This window comes from Arvicola amphibius, chromosome 4 (genome assembly GCF_903992535.2).
Source record: "Arvicola amphibius chromosome 4, mArvAmp1.2, whole genome shotgun sequence".
In the NCBI taxonomy this organism is placed as follows: Eukaryota; Metazoa; Chordata; class Mammalia; order Rodentia; family Cricetidae; genus Arvicola; species Arvicola amphibius.
The window spans coordinates 53,219,808-53,237,613 of NC_052050.1; the positions used below are offsets into that span (position 1 = coordinate 53,219,808).

Below are 17,806 nucleotides of genomic sequence, written 5' to 3' on the forward strand. Positions count from 1 at the left end.
GGGTACTTGAGAATGGGGTTTCGTTCTGAGAGAGCCTGGAAGACGGATGCCTGGGGGCAGAAGATCTCAGCAGCCACTGAGGATCTGAGAAACTGGCTGTTTGTGGCTACATCCCAACTGCGGGAGGGCTGGACTGTGCTTCCAATGAGGGGTACTTGTAATAATTTTCAGCTAAGCTTAATAAGAAGTATATTATGATGTAATAGTATGTATAACATAAGCATATTCTTACATATGTGTTCACAATATTTATGTTTACGTGTAATGTATGCTATATAATATAATTTATACATCACATACCATACCATACCATATTAAATATTAACACACAACAATTATATTAATATTAGTCATTATTAATGACACAATTTAGTTTTATATATTTATATGTTATGTGATATATTTATATACTATATAAAATGTTAACAAATTAATAATTTACATTCCTATAATATGTTCCTATAATATGCTTATATAATAATGCTTAAATTACTCTCAATTAAATAAAACTTAAAATTCAATTTGTCCTACATGGTTGGTGGCTGCTTTATTGACTGATCAAAGACTGTTTCCATCCTACAGGAAGTCAGTTTGGGAAATGCTTCCCTAAAGGGTAGCGCTGTGCTGTCTGGCTTTTGGAGGTGGACCAGACCTATCCCCCGACTGAGATAAGGGTGGTTTTCTGGGCAAACCAGAGGCCATAGCGTACTTGGATAATGTGATGATTTGATTCACTACAGCTCCTACACTCCTGCTCAGTTGTCACTCCACAAAGTAGAGAAACTTCTGGAAATGTGCCCCTGATTTTGTGTGGGAGACACTCAGAGACCCCCGCAGCTCTGGGGTGTGGGAGGGTGAGAGCCTTGCGCAGGCGAACTCGTGGGTTTTGGCCTGTACCGGAGACCACTAGAGGCAGAGGACAGATGAGCCGCACCAGCTAGGAAAGCCTTTATTCCCAGTCAGCGACCCCTTTGGCCACGCTCACAGTTAACCCTCTTCTGGGACATTGAGCTTCTCCTTCACCCCACAGGCCACCACAGCGAAGAAGAACTCCGGGAAGAAGGTTCGGATGAACACGGCGGCCTTGGGGATCGGGTTGGCCATGAAGACTTCTTGCTTCTTTCTCCGCACTGTGCGCATCACTTCCTCGGCCACTTCCACCGGGTGAACGCCATAGGCCAGCTTCCTGCAAAAGACTGAGAGCAAGGGCCGGGCAGCTGCAGCCAGTTCAAATCCCTGACTATGAAGATGCTGTGTGCATCTTTAATGTCATGGCTGCCTGACGCTCTGCTGTCCTCCTTCCAGCCTTCATTTGCTGCCTCATTTCCTCCTTGGCGCCTTCATAGCGGAGGGGGTGGGAACAAGCTTGGGCAATAAGAAGGCCAAGGAGGGCCTATCACTTGTGATGGCTCTTGTCTAGGGCCTCTGGAGCTCCCTGCTCTGTCCTCCAGCCCAGGTCGTGTTGGTGTCTCGTTGAAGAACTGGAGCTTTGAGTATTCTAAATAATGTGCTGTGGGCGGCTGGGCTAGAAACTTCTTCCCTGTTTTCTAAAGGGAAAACGGGGCCTGGCTCTATAAAGGGCCTGCCTCTAAGCTGCGGCAGAGGCAAGCCTGAGGTACAGGCAGTCTGGCTGGAAAGGCTTAGGCTCCGTTCAGAGCTGCCTCCTCAGGAGGAGGTACCCGGGTGGTTGTTAAAGATCACGTGCCGGTCGTTAGGTCTGGAAAAAGCAGCTAAGCAGGTGCGTGTCTCGCTCAGCCCTGCCAGGGTCTGCTGGGTGCCGCTTGGGTGTGCTCTCTACCTGATATCTCAGGCCTAGAGGTTTAGTTTCTCCAGACTTAGGGTTCTCCTCTCAAATCTTACATTTACAAATGGATGACTCCCAGTTCCTTTGCTCAGGATAAACACGGTAGGAGCGGATGAAAGTCGGGCTCACGGTGCTGACTACAACGTCGTACTCTTCGACCTCAGCTCGGAGGCAGTCAAAGAAACCCATGACGGCATGCTTGGAGGCTGCATCTGGAAGAAAGACCAGCCAGAGATGGGTACAGGAAGGGCCCCGACCCTGCTGCTCTGGGGTTCCACTGTCAACCAGAGGGCAGACACTCATCTTCCTCTCAGCTCAAGAGCGGAAAGGGGCCTGTAAGCTCCCTGGGTTAAACTTTTACAATTGATCCATTCACTGTCTCACTGGATCGCTGCTCCTGTTGTGTGGTGGCTGGCTGTCTCCTAAGTTTACATTAGCCCTCGGGGTCCACGGGTTCCCCAACCAGGAACTGATATACTCAGGAATTGCACATTCCCTCAACAGGACACTGAGGCACCCCCCCCCCCAGCTGTATTAGGTACTTCTTGCAGCCCAGAGATGTTGGGAAGAATGGGAGAGGGTGTACACTGGTTCTAAGCAAATTCCATTTGTAGGGTGTCCTAGAACCACCACTGTTGTCATGGATACTGAGAGACCACTGTACGCTGACTGAAGAGGCAGAAGAGCCATTATGCTCACTCTATGAAGTGTTAAGGGGGGATGCTGAGAGGTCATGTAATGGTGCTAGGTTCACAGCCAAAGGTGGAAAAGCACTGACTAGAATCCTGGCCTCCTAATCCCTAGGCTCAGTAGGACCACCCTCAGAACTCACAGGAGGCCAGTTCTGTATTCGTGAAAATAGGGACTTTAAACCAAAGCCACTTCTTCACATCACCAAGAGGGCTAAAGTCAAGATGGAGGAAGCACCCCTCTCTGAGGATATAGAGGTGGCTAATTGTTGGTGGGGTGGGCAAGTTTGATGAGTAGAAGAGAAATCAGAACCTTTATGCAGTGCTGGTGGGAATGTAAAGGGTGTGTCTGCCTTGGAAAGAGCTCAGGGAGTTTCTGATAGGCATTTACATATAATTCCTTCCCTAGGGTTGCACCCTGAAGAAATGCAGCCATGCTCCCACAGAAACCATTCATGTCCATAGAAGCATTATTCCTAATTCCCAAGTGGTATCAACAGACAAGCATCAATAGATGGATAGATAAATAATATGCGGTGTATTCAGCAATGGAGGATTTGCCATTTTCAACTGAAAAGATGGCAAGAAATTTTGATACACGCTACAATATTGTGCTAAGTTAATAAAAACCCACACTCTCTCTCTCTCTCTCTCTCTCTCTCTCTCTCTCTCTCTCTCTCTCTCTCTCTCTCTCTCTCTCTCACACACACACACACACACACACACACACACTCATACCCCTATAAGGGCCAGTAATAGTCTGTCGTGGAGTGGGGAGATCAGGAGGTACCACTCCTCTCTGAGGATGTATAGGTGGCTAATTGTTGGTGGGGTGGGGAAAAGACATTTTCTTCAAAGTCTTTTATAACCACTTGTAAGCTACCCACAGTCCTGTAAGGTAGCAGCTCCTTATCCATCCACTGCCAGTGGCACCAAGGAAACCCACTGATTCAAGCTGAACTGGGTAAACTATGTCTTGAGCCTCTATCTGGGGTGAGTAGATATTTGTTCATGTCTCCCAGAAAAATATAAACACAACAGGGGCATCACAAATGTGGAAATGTTTCTAGATTTCTCCTGTAGTCCCTGGGAATACACCCCCAGAGTCTCCTCTATGTGCGTCTGGCTTTTGGAGCTTCCCATCCCCTGGGACTCTCAGTGGCAACCATCATGGCCTCAGATAAACTGCTTTGGCTTCGATGTTGCTGTTGCAGAGAACTCCACAGCTGGGTTCTGCTCCTTTTCTTTTTCCCTTCTTTCCTGAGAGCATGTCCCTCATCCTCCCATTTTGTGATGTGATGTCCCCAGTTCTAGTCTTTGGGGACAGCTTCAAAGAGGAAGAGGTGTTTGAGCTAGGGCTAAACATGTGTGTAAGAGTGTGACCTTCACCCACGGTGTCATATTGAAACAGCACATGTCTTTCTACCTGTGGGAATGCACTTTGAGAGGAGAGGAACCTTGCCTGCAATATTCCAAAATCATGGAACTGCGACATGAAAGAAATCCCAGCAGACCCATCTCATCTCTGGACATGATATTCCTTATCCCATACAATCCTGTATCTAGTCTAGACATGACGATGCTTGCTCTAATACAAAGCACGCAGCAAGGACGCCCCTCTTTTGTCTTAGTGACTTACAAGCCGTGCGGAATGGGATCCCAAACTTCGCCTGGATATTGTTTACTAACACGATCTGGCCCGTCCTCCTGGAGATCATGTTGGGAAGTAGAACTGGAAAATACAAGGAGTCCTGGTTAGAAATCAGAGCTAGGCAGGCAGCAGAGGCAGATCCCCACCTTCACCCGCTTTGTTACTCATGGCTCTGCTGCCTCATTGTCTTTTAGCTGGCAAGGGACAGAGATGGAGTGGTTCCAGGAAATCACTGACCCTGTGCTTCCCAGAGACCAGTTGACTGGCACATTGCTGCATGATTTGCATGACCCACCAGTGTACGAGTTAAGTGGCACAGAATTTGATAGTAGGGAAGATCTCTCTCCCCCCCCCCCCCCCCCCGCACATACCCTTTCTACTCTCTCTTCTCTTCCTTCCCCCATCTCTCCTACTCCCGTTTTCTCCCTCCCCTTTTTCCTCCCCTTTCCTATTTTTCCACTTCATCCTCCCCCAGTCTGGGTCGTTGCTACATATAGCTTGGAGGTCATCTTCTCACTGCCCCGATTACTTCAACAAGACAGTTCTGGTTGGTCCTAATAGGTCTCTCCTGCTGTTCTGAGGCAAGATCTCGGTATATATAGCCAAGGCTGGCCTGGAATTTTCTGTGTAGCTCAGATAGGCTTTGAACTTGTGATCCACCTGCCTGAGCCCCCCACTGCAGGAATTACAGGTGTTCACTACTATGCCCAGCCTCCATCTTGTCTTTAAGCCCTCTTTTACAGTTGTTAATAATTTAATAAAGTGAGGGGGGCACAAACGTCCTCTAAGCTGTCTGGGAGAATGTACTTGCTTAGTTCTTAGGTGGCTTCCTGTGGACGATGCACGAAAGGTGTTTAGTGTATGCTGTTATGATAAAGATTTCTCCCTTATGCAGATTTAATATAAAGTGAAGAAATGTGGAGAAAGATGGTAAGAAAGTAAACAAAGCTGGCAGAATGGAAAGAGGGCCAAAGGAAAGGGAGTGCTTAGGTTTGGAATCCAGTCCCCCCTGCCTTAGAGAAGAGCAAAGGGAGTCACACGGTCCCATCCGACTCTGGGCCCTCAGCGCTTTTGACAGTCCTACACAGAAGGAACCAGCTGTGATGGTTATTTGTAGTTGTTAATTTGATTATGTCTGAAGTTAACTAAAATACAAGTGGCTGGGTATAACTGTGAGGGATTTTTTTCCACTTAAAATCATTAAATATTTTGCAGCGGGAAGCTCCACCTTTAATGTGGGCCACTCCTGGTGGCTCACCTGTGCATGCACATGTAGAGGTCAGAGGTTGACTTTGGGTGTTGTCTTTGTTTCATATTTTTTGAGACAGGATCTGTCACTGAACCCGAATCTTGCTATTTTGACTGAACTGGCTAGCCAGGAAACTCCCTGCATCCTCTTATCTTGCCTCTGCCCCGAGCTGAGCTTGCAGTCTTGCTCCACCACACCCAGCTCTTATGTTGGGCTGGGAATCTGGTCCTCATGCTTGTATTGGATCAGCACTTCACCCTCTGAGCCATCTCCCAGCACCGCCTTCCTCATTTCTGAAGACAAAACCTTTGACAGACTGTCATGGTCAATGAAGAACTACTGTAAGACCTATGTAGCAAAATATAGGCAAACGCTGAAGACGGTGGTCCAGGGAGACAGACTCACAGGGGAGCTACGGGTTGGATGCAAAGAGAGAGGTACCAGGCAGGATGAGGATGAGGAACAGAGTTTCACAGTGAAATGAGAATAAACCTGCATGACACTTCCTTTTGTGACGGACATTTACAGGGGGACCTGAAAGCTTTCAGTGCTCAAATTCCGAGCTTCCTTGGGTTGAAGAGTTCTGTCTAGAACCAGATGGCCACCTGGTGGCGCCACAGGTCTTTGCATAGCATCTGGTGGCCCACAGACCCCCGAGAAAAATGAGCCTTGCAGGACCTTTGGTGAAGGTGATGGGTCCGAAGTAATTGGCATCCATGATCTTCTTGTCGAGCTCCAGGGCAATCTTATGGGCAGGCCCCTTCACCTTCACGCTGGCGTTGTTGATGAGGATGTCCACGCAGCCGTAGCAGTCAAGAACCTCTTTGGCCACATCCTGAACACAGCTGATGTCTGAGAGATCCAAGAGGACCAGCTTTGGGGTGAAAGTCTGCGGGAGCAAGAAGAGAATCAGGACATGTTTGGGATCACCTCCTTGGGGATGTTGGAGGCCCTCAGTCAAATGACTTCTCTTCTGGGAATTCAAAGTCATGGACTAATTAGGGAAACTAACCAAGGCAAAGGGGAAGACGTAAAACAACTCTGGGATGAAGGAGATTGCTGGAGAATCTCGTTTGGGAGACTAGGGCCACATTTAAGTGTGGATAAGCCGTAGTAACTCTGAACCTCTGGCCAGGGCCCCTCAGCTGACCCAATCATTCTTGTCAACCAGGTGACCCCTTGGAGACGGTGAACTGGCTCCGGTGTTGGCATCACAACTTTGAACACTGCCGTGTTCCTCTTTGAAATTGTTTCCCCATTTAGTGTATAAGTTACAAGAAAATTCAGCTCAGCAGCTGGCAGCCACCCCTTGCTTTGCATCAACATGGTATATTCCACATGGCAGTTTTGAAGCATCTATTAGATGCTAGGGGCTGTACTCAGCTCTGGACAACTGCCGTCCTCAAGATGTTACGGGTTTAGAAGTAAAGACGGCTAAGCAAGGCATCCCACTGTAGGGAATGGGCTCGAAAAAGCTTGGTCCTGCCTCAACTTATATGTGCCAGGCTTTGTTGACGCCCCATGGGAGGCCTTAACCTTTGGGAGAAGTGGATGTGGATGGGCTGGGAGGGAGGTGGGAGGGGTGGCCGGGGAGGGAGAACTGCGGTTGGAATGTAAAATGAATAAAAAAAAAAGAAGCAAAGATGGGGGTGGGGCTTGATAGTTCCCTGGAGCCAATGCAATTTCTGGGCAGATGTTAGCTCTGACACACACCCTTGAAGAGACGTCTCCCATTCTTGGTCACATTTTTTTGGAAAACAGTCATTGATCCCCAAGTTCTTTGGAGAGATACACACTCACATATCAAAGGCTCTGAAACGACAGGCTGGACAGAGCTCCCTCATTCCTACACAACTTGGTTTTTACCAAAAACCTTATAACGTCCCCCAAAATTCTCTGTGTAGCATTCTGTGTGATTCTAATTGATCCAAATCAAGTCAACTCCTTTGAGCTGTTTGCAAATACCAACTTTAATCTCAGGAGTAAGGGTTGGAATTTTCTTTCTGAAGAGTACTGAAGGCAATACCTATAACCTGGGTGATTTAGAAAGGGAGTTCCTTGATTTCTTTGATGCTACTGTTCCTTGTGTTGTTTGCTTGTCTTAACATCAGCCATATTTGTAATCACAACCCACAGCTGGGACACTTGGGGCACTCACTATCTGCATTTTTTTTTCCGAGTTTGACTCACATAAACTCAGGGAATTAGTGCCAAAATTTTGCCACGATAAATGATCAAACAAGCACCTTTTGTTGGACAGACAAGCCTCTGTCTGGGCCAGTGCTACTGACTGATTTCTCCAAAGCCACTGTCACATTTCCCCGGAACTGTTTCTTAACAATGATGGAGGCTCAGGGTGCCTCAGGCTGTCTGGAGAGGGCCTTACCTTGCTGGGGTCAGCCACACTGGTCAAGGCAGCGTAGAGGCTCTCCAGTCCCTCCCAGTTCTTCCCACACAGCACCAGTCTCGCCCCACCTGCATGGAACACCCGAGCACACTCTGTGGAGAAGAGGGAAGGGAGGCAGGGTGTACTGGGTGAACAGACCTATAGAAGGGACTTTCCCCTCTTAGGAACTCCTGATGTCAACAGATCCCGATATCTCATCTTCACCACAAGGTTTGCCTTCTGGGGCATCATTTCATTTGATTCTCCTCCTCAGGCTAGACATTTTAGGAGTCCTGAGGATTGAACCCCAATCTTTCATGTGTTGAGAGATTGCGCTAGCACTGAGCTGTATGCACCCTAAGCTAGGCTGGTTTGCTTGTGTGTTGTGTTTCTAGCCTCAGCTTGGTTGCTTCCCTGAATCTACTCTGAAAAGAAAAAAGGGAGGAGATATATATGATAAGATAAAAAGATAGATTATTGAATCTACTTTTTAAAAAAGCAACTACTAGTTTTAAATGTTTTACATTGGATTGGACTTTTGTATATTGTATGCAAATTTTTTATATTGATACAAATTTGAGATTAATTTTGTTAAAACGCAGTTGTACATACATTTCTAGTCTTATTTAAGGTATTGTACCTATATAACTCATTTAATAATGTAATGCAAATTTCTAGTTCTTGAAAATAATTATTACCAACTGTTTAGGATAATAAGGAAATGCAGATTTGTAGTCAATCACATGTAGTCACATTAGGTATATTTTTAAGGTCAAACAAAGATATATTTTAGATAGACAGGTCATTTTCTAACAATTCAGAGATCTACAGAATATGGCCTTTAAGATGTTTTGATAACTAGGTTCTCCTTTTTTATGACAATGAGACATGTCAGCTCCTGGCAGCATCGATCTATTCCAGAGATGATAATGGGCATTGAAGAAACTCCAAATAGATTTTACTTTCTTTGTGGCAAAAGTAAGCCACTGGGCAAGAAAATGCCCTTGCCTCTACTACTGACAGTATGCTGTTCTAATTGGATGAGCAGGACACAAAAGAAAGTGACTGCCAAGCATTATTGCATCCATGAAGAGGCCTGGCAGCAACAGAAGAAACAGTACAGGTTGGCCTTTCTGACAGTTGGTTGGGAGCATGGGTTACAGAGTGTGGGGATATATGGAAGGGTTACCAGCTCTAGAAGAATTTCCATACAGATTCTACACTGACATTCAGCTAAGGAAGGGATTGGTGTGGGATTCCCCTCCGTATGCTGTGAACATGTTTTATTACCATTTGGTTAATAAAGAAGCTACTCTGGCCTATGGCAGGGCAGAATATAACTAAGCAGGGGAAACTAAACTGAAAGCAGGGAGAAAGAAGGCAGAGTCAGGCAGATGCCATGTAGCTGCCAAAGGAGAAAGATGCCAGAACATTACCAGTAAGCCACAGCTTTGTGGCAATACATAGATTCATAGAAATGTGCTAATTTAAGATGTAAGAGATAGCTGGGAATATGCCTGAGCCATTGGCCAAACAGCGTTGTAATTGATATAGTTTCTGTGTGATTATTCAGGTCTGCGTGACTGTCTCATCTTTGTTTATGGCTGTCTTCATAAGCTAATGAGGCCTACACACAGCAAGGAGTAGCAGCCTCTGCTTTGCTGGGTAGGTCTGAAGATGAAAATTCCTTCCTATACTGAATGGAGAGAGTCACTAGCCTTTGAGACCACAGTCGTTGAGCTAAGATATCGGTAAGTCCTACCATGTCTGTTTGGATCAAATACCACCCGGCCCTCCACATTTTCTCTGTGGATGGAGACTTTAGTTAAGGCTTTCTGCTCACAGGGCCACTCTACACAAGAACTACAGGCAACTCAGTGAAGCTGGGAGTGGGAGAGATGGTCCTCCCTAGAGAAGAGCACAACAATTGATTGTCCAGTGCCAAATGGTCAGCCCTGAAAACATACATACAAGTAACATTGTATGAGCACAGCAGGTTATAGTTATATACATGTATATACAAATACTTACATGCTTGCAATAACACTTAATGAAAAAAGAGGCCATGAATTTGAAAGGGAGTGGGAGGGGCACATGGGAGGTCTTGGAGGAAGGAAAGAGAATGGAAAATGTAATTAAATTACAATCTCAAAAATAAACAAAAGACAGAAAAGGTTGACTTTGCTTTTTGTTTCACTCTGAACTAATTACTTACTAATCCAATATAGAGTTTTCCTTAATTTTTTAAAACATTTATTTATTTATTATTGTATATGTTTGTATGTTTTGGTATGTGCATGCCAAGGTACATATGTAGAGATAAAAAGAAAGCCTGTGGGAGTCTGTTATCTCCTTCCACCATATGGATCCCAGGGATGGAACTTAGGTCACCATACTTGGTGATATGCATCTTTATCTACTGAGTCACCTCTAGCAATAGCTGACAGGCATACAACATTCATGGATAACAATAATCCTGACACTTTAAAACAATGAAAGCTCACATGTTTGGACAGTTTATTTGTCCTAAGCTGATTGGGAGAGACATCCTTGTATTTGCTCAGATATTTCTTACTATGGCCATGGGAGGTACTAGCTTAGGCTGGGTCTCTGAGGTGATTTGAATAGGAATGACCCCACAGACTCTTGTGTTTGAATGCTTGGCCACCAGGGAGTGGCACTATTAGGAGGTATGGCCTTGTAGGAGTAGGTGTGATCTTGTTGGAGGAAGCGTGTCACTGGGGGTGGCCTTTGAAGTTTCAAATTCTTAATCTAGGTCCAGTGTCTTTTTCTTCTTGCTGTCTTCTGATCTGGATGCTGATCTCTTGGCACCTTCTCCAGCACCATGTCTGCTTGCTTGCTAGTGTGCTCTCCAACATGACCATAATGGACTAAATCTCTGAACTGTATGCCAGATCCAATAGAATGTTTCCTTATAGGAGTTGCCATGGTCATGGTGTCTCTTCACAGAACTAGAACTCTTAAGACAGCCTTCTAAAGCAGTAGCTGGCATGAAGAGCTGGCTGTCTCAGTTGCATGTGAGATGACCAGCCTTTGCATGCTTGTGTCCATGAGCTACTGGCTGCATTTTCCCCTCTTAGAGGAAGTACCTAGATGGCGGTACTATAAAGTTGCCAAAACTAAAGCAAAATGTTAAAAATTCAACATAGGTAAGAAGTATTGGTAAAAATGGAGCCAGGTATTGATGAGAATTTAGTACCCACATGGCAAAGTTAATATATTGAGCTAATGGGAAAAGAATATATTACTTAAAAAATATTGGGGGGGGGTTGATGAGACAGCTCAGTTAAAAGTGAGTACCACTCTTGTGGGGGACCTGAGTTCTCAACACACATGTCAGCTTGTCACCTGTAACGCCAACTCCGGGAGATCAGATACCCTTTTCTGGCCTCTAAGGGCACTGCACTCACATGCATATATTGTACTACACACACATACACTTCATGACAATAAAATGAATCTTTAAAAAATGATATTTGGATGCCTATTTGGGAGATAAAAAGATAGATGCACCATATTATAATGTACTAAATAGTTAAATGGAAAACAGGAATCACAAAAGAGCTAGAGATTTATCTGTTCTCTTCCACTGAGGAAGGTCTTCTGAGCATGCCCAAAAGAAACAAATTGTATCATAATAATTTATAGATTTTATCCTTAAATTTTTTTTTACAGCAAAGACATAAATAAAGAGCAAACAAATTAAGAAAAGTATTTATAACCTGTGTGTCAGCAAAGGGCTTATTTATTTGATGTGCAAAGGACTTTTACAAATAAGAAGGACCAACTGGGAAAAAGATAAAAAAACACAGTTAATGAACAGAAGATTAAGAGCCTATACCCAGGACATGATAAAGAGATGCAATTTAAGCCACACACTAATTTTAATCCATCAGTTAATGAAGGACTAAACGGATCATCGTCTTAGCGAGATGTAAACAGTGGGTTTGTCTCACACTCATTCTAGTGTGTGTATGAACTACTACAGGTTTTGGAAGAAGAACTTGACTATCTCCTTCAAAGGACTTTGATACATCAATTTCATTTATGGGTATTTCTTCTAAAGCAATCACTACGAACTGTGTCTGCATGGACACAGTTGTAACCTTTCTTTTTTTTTTTTTTTTTTGGTTTTTCGAGACAGGGTTTCTCTGTGACTTTGGAGCCTGTCCTGGAACTAGCTCTTGTAGACCAGGCTGGTCTCGAACTCACAGATATCCGCCTGCCTCTGCCTCCCGAGTGCTGGGATTAAAGGCGTGCGCCACCACCGCCCGGCAACCTTTCTTATCTCAATACCACGGCCAATAGCAAAACACTGGAAATTATTGTAAATGTCTCATATAATAATAAGGTGGGTTAAGTCAACTACAGTACATCTAAAGAGAATATCTTTGAACCCTTAAAACTGATTTTACAAAAATGAATTTGTTGCCATGAAAAGAAATCCATATTAAATAAGTTTAAAAGGTAGAAGCTTTAGAAGCAGCTTATCAGGGGCCAGAGAGATGGCTGAGTAGTAAGAGCACTTACTACTCTTACAGAGGACCTGAGTTCAGTTCCCAGCACCCACTTTGGGCTCATAAATGCCTGTGGCTCCAGCTTTGGGGGGTATGACACCCTCTTCTGGCCTCCTGGCTTATCTGTCCTCACATGTACACATCCACACACAGACACAGAAATCAATCTCGTTGTAGAGGTGTCAAATACAATACTACAACTTGATTGTGTGTGTGTTTGTGGGCAAAGCGGGGTAGTACTGTATATATGCATCGTCAAAAGGGAGTTAAGTTGGACATTTCAGAGGCACTAAGATACAATAGATGCAAAATTTCAAAGTTAGGTGCTAGTCCAAGATGCATGCTTTCAGAAGAAATCACTGCTTTATTAAGTTCATTCCTTTCACCCTAAAATAAGACACAACAGATAGCAAAGGATGAGGAGGAGGATGAGGAGGAGGATGAGGAGGAGGAAGAGGAGGAGGAAGAGGAGGAGGAGGAGGAGAAGAGGGGAGCAGGAGGAGAGGGACTTAGGAGTCAGGCTCTCAGTCGAGGTCAGTATGAGCGTTTGGCCACAGGCCAGACTCTGGATGTTCTTCCTGCCCATCTCCTCCAGGAGAGAAGACATCTGTGGGTCCCTGGAATGGTTTGCTAAGAGTTCCCTGCAGCTGGGAATCCAGACCAGACTGGTCTGTATGGCGTTGCCTACCCCTAGACCAGGGCTCAGGGGAAGTAGAGCCGTGGGAGAAGTCCACATGCTCCACTTCCCAGAGGAGCAGCTGGATGTTTCGATGGAAGCCTCTGAGGGTCACAAAGGTGCCCATAATGAAAACAAAACACCTAGGTTCCCACCTAGTTCCAGTGCTGGGGCTGAAACCAGAGACTTCGTATGTGCCAAGCAAACGCATCCTTACTGGGCAATACCCCCAGCCATGTGCCCTGCCCATACAGCTTGGAGTCACCTTAAAATGTGTAAGTAGCTCCCTTGTTCTCCTCTATGTCCTTTTCTATTTCTCTATCCCTAGAAAGGTCAGAAACAATAGGAAGCTCAGGCCAGGGAGAATGGGGGTGGGAACAGAAATCAGGGAAAATGGGCACATTGCTTATGAAGCAGGCCTGCTGGGGCTGGGCCATGATGGAAGGATTGTGTGTGACGTGTATTGTATATAATATATAATGTATGTAATGTCTATAACCAGAAAGTCAGGTGACAGCCTGGCTTTACTTTTCCTTCCAGCTGCAGGAAGAGTTTCACATCTGGGCTGGACCACAAAAGACTGCTTCTTGACCAATCAATGCCCACTACTGAGACGGAAGCAGGCTGGAGTTCATTTTCACCCACCACCCCCTTTCCTAATGGTGGCATGTATCTGCCAGGTCTCACTAAGTTGTGCAGGTTGGTTTTGAACTTGCGATCCTCCTACATCAGCCTCCCAAGTAGCTGAACGTATAGGTCCACACCACCAGGTTCACTCTGAAATTCATATTTTTACCCTTCTTCTGTTTTGTCATTTTTGAGACTGGGTTGTACTGCTTAGCCCAGGCTGGCTTCCAACCGAGTGATCCTCCTGCTTCAGTCCCCCGAGTGCTGAGATCGTGGGGTTGGTGGTTTGATTAGCTTTGGAATCACCCAGGAAACTGAGGCACACTTCTAGGAGTGTGTTTCTAGGGTGTTTTTGAGCGGGACAGCTGAAGGGGACAATCACCCTGAATGTGGGTGACGCCACCCCACAGCCGGGGGCTTGGAAGTTGGTGGAGCACCATCATTTCCGGTCTTTGCTTCCTCACTGGTGGTGATGTGAACTTAGCTCTTCTCTCTTGCCCTGCCTGTCACGATGAACCAAATCCTTGGAAGCTGTTGTTTCTATCCTGCCAGGTATTTTGGAGCAGTTCCTCTGTACTCCGATCCTTACATTTATTCAATCATTTATTTATTTTTGAGACAATATCTCAGGTAGCCCAGGCTGGCCTCAAACCTACTGTGTAACCGAGGATTACCTTGAATCCCTGATCCCCCTGCCTCCTCCTGCTAGAATTACAGGTGACCACATCCAGCTTTAGTCTGCCATCAGCTCAGCCCAGCTCAGCTCAGCTCAGTTCAGCTCAGCATTTAACCCCTGTCAAGCATCTCAACACCCACTGTGCCCTTTCCAACTAATAAACACAAACTGAGCATTTCCTTACATATTTCTTCAGATCTAAGATGCCAAAGAGCATAAAGCTATTTCTGATTCGGGAGACAGGAGACTGAGAAAGTGGCCTACAAGGGCTGAGGTCGCCGTGGACAGGTAGGTTTCAGCACTGTTTGAAGGGGAAGAATGGCATCTTGGGAGCCATGAGAATGCAGGCCGGGACAACATCTAGTCAACCTTCCCTGAAGACCAAATCCAGGGCTTAGATATTTTGATTGACACTCTTGTTGGAGACCCAGTGGGAACAAGGTAGACTTGTTCGGCTTGTGATGGTTTGGGGTGAAGGTTAGATGTCCAGATTTGGGCTGTGTCCATGTTTTCCGTCGTCTATAACTGCCCATAGGGTTCCCCCTGGCTCTAGGGTACCCAGGCACAGTATGGATTATGTGTAAACCACTTTATGCCCTTTACGTTTTTCTTGCCTTGAGGTTGAAATGGAGCAGCTGGTGTCTGGGATTGCTGTCATCAGCAGCACACGGAAAGCAGGCATTTATTTAAAGTTACACGTACCCAGTATCTCACGTTACTTGTAAATACTTGGACTTTATTCCTTCCTGTTTGAAACAGGGTTAAGGATAAGGCTGGGGAGGGTGGAAACTGCAGTATCAGTGACACGGAGCAAAAGAGAATAGTGACCAAAATCTCGACAGATTGGGCCACATTCTTCCGCAAACACCTCTGGTGTATTTCCTGGGGTCCCGACGTGTGTGGGACCATAACCCAATGATATTAACAAACAATAAGCAAGACTTCTGAAATAAATACAACATCTTCAGCGACAAGATGCAGCCAACATTTCAGTCTCATCTACCCAGCCACAGTAGTGGACACAATTGTTCCCAGCTCTCTGGGAACAGACTGCACGACAGGCCACAGCCACACCATATAGCAAGCCTCAGCAAATGCAAAGGAACGGAATCACGCAGAGTTCATTCTCTGACCATACTGGAACCAAAGTGGAAATCAATTAAACCAATATCCACAAACGTACTTGTCTGGGCACATTCCCTGGTCAAATGGCCTCCAGATGTTAGTTATTCATTGTACTGGTTACAGATCCTGTCAGGAGCAATTTATGGGAATAGAGGTTTATTTAAGGCCAGGTTTGAGAGGATCCATTCTGTCAGGAAGGCACAGGACTACAGCTGGGTCTGTGGTGATCGGAGGTGACAGCCTGTGTGGGGGAGGGGCGTGGAGAAGGTATAACCTTCACAAGTCTGCACCTCATGACCTACTTCTGCCAGTCAGACCTCTCTTTCTAGACCAGTGGTTCTCAACCTTCCTAATGCTGCGACCATTTAGCAGAGTTCTCTGTGTTGTGCTGACCTCCCCGACCATAACACTATTTTCATTGCTACTTCATAATTTTGCTATTGTTATGAATCACAATGTAAATATCTGTCTGATATTTTCTGATGGTCTTAGGTGACCCCATGAAAAGGTCTTTCGACCGCCAAAGGGGTTGCAATCCACAGGCTGAGAACCACTGTGACCTAGACCTAAAAATCCCACAGCTTCCAAAATAGCACTCAAAATCGTAGGGAAATAGCACAGATTCAAAACAAAAATTTAAAAATATGTATTGAGTGTTTACTAGATGGGAAGCCTTGAGGCAGGCGTAGGGGGTGCTAGCAGTGGTGAGCATGTGCAGAATGTTAGGCTGTGGGGAGGCAGGTCTCTGGGGGCACCGGAAAGGATGGAACAGGTGCGGTGTCAGGGGAGACTCCAGAGACCTGACCTGCTCCTAGACAAGCATATTCCACTTGTCGAAAGACTGTCCCACAGCCCACGGCTGAACAACTTCAGGTGAGGCTCTCTTGTTACTTTCCCAACAGCACCTCGGTCTTGCATCTGGGCTGATGGGCAAGCTAGAGTGTCCTGGTTAGCCCTGGGGAAGACTCAGTTTTGGGTCTGTGTGTCACCCCACCTTTGGAGTGCCAATCCCAACAAGTCAGGATAGCCTATTTGGCAATTGCTCCAGAGGCTGCATCTACTATGTCTATGCTTGCCGTCTTTACATGCCATGGCTGACCCAAGGTAAACAGTCCCTGAGACCTCTCCCAGTGGCTCAGCATGGAAACGCACACACCACTGCTGGAGACATGCAGGAGAACAAGCAGCGGGCTATGGAAGACACCTCAGAGATAGGGCCACAAAAGTCCTCCCAGAATCCTACAACCAACAGGATATTCCTGTCACAAATGCCACAAATAGAAAGGCCCAGAAGACTGTTTTACATGGGGATTACCAATGAAAATGCCCTCGAGTCCAGGAAGTGAGACGGTGGGAAGCAGTAGCCGTGTGTGATGGAGAGAGTGGCACACGGAGGAGGGTGGACTCTGTGGGAAATGTCTCACCATGACCATCTCTAGCAACTCCAAGTCCCACCCATGTGCACCTTCCAAAGTGGAGACCGCTGTTATCCTCCGTCTACGCATGGGACATTGCGGTCATACAGGTGGAGGCACCTGCCAGGGAAGTACTGGAACCAGGACTGGAACCCTAGTCTGCCCTTTTATCCAGTATGCAGCCCCAACTAAGGACTTGGCATTTCAAGATTTCTGCAAACTCCTGAAGCAATCAAACCAAATACATGGCTAGCACCAAGCTTGAGTTGGCAACCCCAGGGATTCTGACCCTGTCATTCACCAGGCAAGAAAATTTCAGTCTCTCAAAGAGAAGAGCCCTGTTGGGTTGACTCCTCCTCCCTACCAGCAGGTGTGCCCCACACCATCCTGCCTCCACAGGTCCCTTGTGGACAGAGATGGCCACACACCCAGGGGAAGTCAGCTTACCCTTTCCCAGTCCTGAGATGGCGTCCGTGATGACCACCACTTTGTTCTGCACAGCAGACTTCGACCACAGCCTGGACGCCTCCTGGTAAATGAAGAGTAGGCCACTAATGGCCAGCAGCAGCAGAGGCAGCATCAGGACAGCCATGATTCCCATCTTGCTCTGCAGGACAGCAGGGTGACAAACAATTGGCTTTGCAGAGGTCCTGATTGCAACACTCAGGGCAGGGGGAGGTTCAGGCTCAAAGCCTTCATTCCCACCAAGCCCAGGATCTGTTCTCCAGGGAACTGGGCTCTGCAAGGTCCCGGGACGTTCTTCCTGGCTGAACAGCAAGGAGTGTGTGAATCCCCAAAAGCCCAGCAAATAGAAATTACTCACAGTGTCTCACACTGGAGGTGTTCAGGGGGCCTGCCCTCCCCTAAGGCTAATTACAAGTTTAATTAAAATGGGTCTGCATTTTTGGAAGGAAATCCATGTGTTAAGGCCACTTGCTTGGGCCCTAATGGTTATTTATAGCTCCCAGTT

At 46.2% G+C, this 17,806-nt stretch overlaps 1 protein-coding gene across 1 annotated transcript; it reads right to left on the reverse strand.

Moving 5' to 3' along the window:
* Positions 1–987: 987 nt before the first annotated feature.
* Dhrs7c (dehydrogenase/reductase 7C) lies at positions 988–17,437 on the reverse strand. The gene is made up of 6 exons (XM_038329019.1): positions 17,284–17,437; positions 7,780–7,892; positions 6,072–6,282; positions 4,133–4,225; positions 1,861–2,016; positions 988–1,196 (listed from the first exon to the last, which is right to left on the reverse strand). Exons 1-6 carry the CDS (start codon positions 17,435–17,437, stop codon positions 988–990), a joined length of 936 nt encoding a protein of 311 aa, XP_038184947.1.
* Between the last annotated feature and the right edge of the window lie 369 nt (positions 17,438–17,806).

What these genes read in the sequence shown, in the direction of transcription:
- Dhrs7c (XM_038329019.1), bottom strand. Translation starts at nt 17,437, where the DNA reads ATGGGAATCATGGCTGTCCTGATGCTGCCTCTGCTGCTGCTGGCCATT. An exon ending in CATCTCAGGACTGGGAAAGG is followed by an intron (nt 7,893 to 17,283) that starts GTAAGCTGACTT and finishes TCTTCTCCACAG; the next exon opens with AGTGTGCTCGGGTGTTCCAT. An exon ending in GGAGTCATCCATTTGTAAAT is followed by an intron (nt 1,197 to 1,860) that starts GTAAGATTTGAG and finishes CCTTGCTCTCAG; the next exon opens with TCTTTTGCAGGAAGCTGGCC.